Below are 3,837 nucleotides of genomic sequence, written 5' to 3'. Positions count from 1 at the left end.
TCATCAAATCTCAATACTCAACACTTTTCATATTAAAGTCGTTAGAGATAACTCTTGAATGTGAAATCTTGGGTAAGAAAGTAGTACTAGTAACTAAACGAAAATAACTTTAATAGGGGATAATTAAGAAAGCTCCAAACCCACCGCTAGACACCCTGTCATATTTTTTTTGTGAAGTCTTTTTCTCATCTTAACTCAACATCTTCTCATGTAGGGTCTGATAGCTATGTAGATCTTTCTAATAACTCCTACCCCACCCCCATTAAAAAAAAAAAAAAAAAAAAATCCACAATTTCTTCTACCCTCTAGAGTAAGAGAGAGGACTATAGTTAAGACTTTGACTTGTGTGGGTTTGTTTTCTATTCATATCTCTCATCCACAGCTTGCATTATCGTACAATAAATCCAGGTAATATAAAGGGGACGAAGCAACTCCACTTTTTTGCCTAAAGATAATTGGGAGTTGGATTCCCTTTATGACAAGTTACTGTTACTAAAGAAATTAAAGTTCATACTAGTTTAGTATTTTTATGGCAATTGTCCCATTTACAAGCATCATCATGAGCCAAAGCCAACAACATGAGCAACAAGATGACACCATCAACAACATTAACAACACCATTAAAGATGATGATGATGATGATCATGAACATGACATGGTCATGCCTGGTTTTCGTTTCCACCCTACTGAAGAAGAACTTGTAGAGTTTTATCTTCGCCGTAAGGTTGAAGGCAAGCGCTTTAATGTTGAACTCATCACTTTTCTTGACCTTTATCGCTATGACCCTTGGGAGCTTCCTGGTATATATATCATTTTCTCTTCTTTTTCTCTCTCTCTCACTCAATCCCAATATCTTTTTTTTTTCATTTTTTTAATTAATATTTCTCCATGTTGATATTGGTACTAGCAAAAACGATTCATGAATTAAATTTGATAGGTTTAACCCTTAAGGTTCTTAAACTGAGCTCATTATACTGAAGAAATTACGAGTTCAAATTTAAGTGGTTTGTTCACATAGATATATTTATACATTCTGTACCGAAAATACTAGGTTCAATTGAATTTGTTGTACAAAAGCTATATCCGCCTCTGGGTGCTACCACATAATTTTGGATTAGATTGAGTTTTGTTGGAAGTTTTATAAACTTTTTTTTGTTGTTGGTTTTAGCGTTGGCAGCAATTGGAGAGAAGGAATGGTATTTCTATGTGCCAAGAGATCGGAAGTACAGAAATGGGGACAGGCCTAATAGGGTGACAACTTCAGGTTACTGGAAAGCTACTGGAGCTGATAGAATGATTCGAAGCGAGAATTCGCGGTCGATTGGCCTGAAAAAGACATTGGTTTTCTACTCCGGCAAAGCTCCTAAGGGGATTAGAACTAGTTGGATTATGAATGAATATCGTCTGCCACAGCATGAGACTGAACGCCTACAAAAGGTAATGAATTCAATTACTTGCTCTATAATAAGAGTAACTTCACAAATTCTTCATTTCTTGACGGTTTTATGGTGGTCTTAATTGGTTACAATGATGTGCATATCAAGCTTGACTATTGACCTACTGTTTATTCAAAAGTGGGAAGCTACAGAATTAATCTATGTTAGCTCCAATTAATGGTTCATTAGAAAACCTAATACTACTAATTTTTCATTCTCAATGTTTCACAAAGGTCTAGATCCTTAAGATTAAGCTCATAAAAGAAACTGAATTAGAAGATATTATAAAAGCATAAAAATGAAAAGGGCAACATATGAGGAAGAAAAATGTGAATAGAAGAAATGTAGGTAGTTTACCAAGTTGACAAGGGATTCATTTAATCATAAATTTGGTTGAGTTTAATTTTTAAATGCCCATGACGAAAACGTAGATACAATATATTAACATGCATGGAAGTTACGAATTTATGACCTCGTGGTCCGTTTTTCAATTTACAGGAGGTCAAATTTCGATTGTTGTGTGAGTTACTGAATGAATCTATACGATGTTTTTCAGGCTGAAATTTCACTTTGCCGTGTCCATAAAAGATCCGGAGTAGAAGACCATCCATCTCTCCCTCGATCACTTCCCACAACAAGGGCATCATCTTCTTCTTCCTCAAGAGGGACAACTAATTCAATCAAGAAACAACACCATCAACAAGTAGTACAAAATTCATTGATCTCTCCATATGTAGTAGGTCAATCCTCCCATCAACAGCAAATTGATGAAAAATTGAGTACTGAAACAAGTGCAAGCAGTACTAGCACTGATCACCACCATCATCATCACGTTGCTACATCTCTCGGCCTCAATTCCCTTTCAAATTCTTACAATTCCATCGCTTTAGACCCCATGGCTAGGGGCACAGCCACTTCAGCCAGCCTTACAACATCCAGCTCCTTATCTCCTTTTGCTTCGTTTGTCTCACCGAGTAGTACTGGTGCTGTAGTCGATGATCTCCACAAACTAATCAACTTAGATCAGCAGGTCGTGTTTCATAATCAGAATTTTAATAATAATCCCATTAACCATATTCCTGCTGTTTCATCCCAGCAATTTTTGCAGCCACAAGTATTACCACAACATGCGCAGCCTCAATCTTTATTGTTCCAAGGATCTCTTCAGTCGTCGTCTTCGTCTTTTTCAGACAGATTATGGGACTGGAGTTCAATTCAAACTGATGCAAACTGTAAAGACTACCAACCCAATAACCCCTTCAAGTAGTCTTATCAATAAGCTACTAATAGACATATATATACATAGAGCTCTATATTTTTACTAGCAGTGGTCAAAATAATGTGCATGGTACCTTTGTTAGGGTTTTGGGGATCTTAGTTAGACTATTAATTTTTAGTTAATTGTAATTTCTCTTACTATCGGTACTTGATTAAATATGTGATTTAGCTGTACTTTTCAATAAGGAAAAAGGTTAATTAGTTAATTAATTCATTAACTTCTATGGTATCCAACATTTTTGTTTTTGTTGATTATATCGAGTTAAAGGCCTTCTTGTTTACAAGTTTTAGCTTTGACATATATTTGGGAAAATTTGGAGAGGAAGTACTAATGGAGTGAATTACTTTTACTTTCTACTATTAAGCAAAATAAAAATACCTACTAATTATATCTAGAATTATTTTAGGAATCAAAACATAGTGTCTTGTATAGTGGCGGACCCAGGATATTATGCAAGCGAGTTCAATCTTAGAAGTACATAACTTTAGTTGTAAAATAGTACGTTGTCAAGTAGGTTCAAATAAAATATTTATACAAAATTTGCAGTTTTAATCCTAATTTATACATATACACAGTATTATTATTTGACGAAGCCAGTTCAATTGAACCCGCTTGCCACCACATGCATCTGCCACTGGTCTTGTATATGTCCCTTCATTATTCAGGTATATAGCTAACCAAAATGATAAGGAGGCAAAATCGACTCCAATGACTCAAAATGACTTTTATATCAATTGGTATTGTGAACAAAATCCAACACCCTACATCCCATGTTAGTCAGCCAAAAAAAAGGAAAGAGTTAAATTCTCATGTCCTACCATTGAAGTTTTTGGAATCAAAAGGGATGAACTTAAAAGCTAACTGTCTATTGTTCCAATAAACACACTGTTATTCATGAGAAATAATAATGTAATGATTGATTCATCAGATGACTATGAAGAGACAAAACTGCATATGGAAAATGTTGGAAAAGGAACACATTTTCACAAGCCAACATCTATATAGAAGACAAATTAATTGTACATCAAGATTTGCCTGAATAGTTCTGGTGGTAACTTTAATCCATTACAAAGATTTCATTGTTGAGTAAAATACCAGTACTCGATCCAATATATATATATA

The 3,837-nt window shown here is 34.7% G+C and overlaps 1 protein-coding gene across 1 annotated transcript; it reads left to right on the top strand.

Annotated features, from left to right (window-relative positions):
* The first annotated feature begins 379 nt into the window (after positions 1-379).
* LOC109241049 (NAC domain-containing protein 35-like) lies at positions 380-2,920 on the top strand. Its single transcript, XM_019407759.1, has 3 exons — positions 380-800; positions 1,169-1,437; positions 1,993-2,920. The coding sequence occupies exons 1-3, from the start codon at positions 530-532 to the stop codon at positions 2,701-2,703; spliced, it is 1,251 nt and encodes a 416-aa protein (XP_019263304.1). The 5' UTR covers positions 380-529; the 3' UTR covers positions 2,704-2,920.
* Positions 2,921-3,837: the final 917 nt, after the last annotated feature.

This window comes from Nicotiana attenuata, unplaced genomic scaffold (assembly GCF_001879085.1).
Source record: "Nicotiana attenuata strain UT unplaced genomic scaffold, NIATTr2, whole genome shotgun sequence".
Lineage (NCBI taxonomy): Eukaryota > Viridiplantae > Streptophyta > Magnoliopsida > Solanales > Solanaceae > Nicotiana > Nicotiana attenuata.
Note: the sequence above shows the minus strand (reverse complement) of the source record. Positions and strands in the feature narration are given on the sequence as shown.

Coding starts and splice junctions, on each gene's coding strand:
- LOC109241049 (XM_019407759.1), top strand. CDS start 530: ATGGCAATTGTCCCATTTACAAGCATCATCATGAGCCAAAGCCAACAA. Junction 801..1,168: donor TGACCCTTGGGAGCTTCCTG/GTATATATATCA, acceptor TGTTGGTTTTAG/CGTTGGCAGCAATTGGAGAG. Junction 1,438..1,992: donor AGACTGAACGCCTACAAAAG/GTAATGAATTCA, acceptor GATGTTTTTCAG/GCTGAAATTTCACTTTGCCG.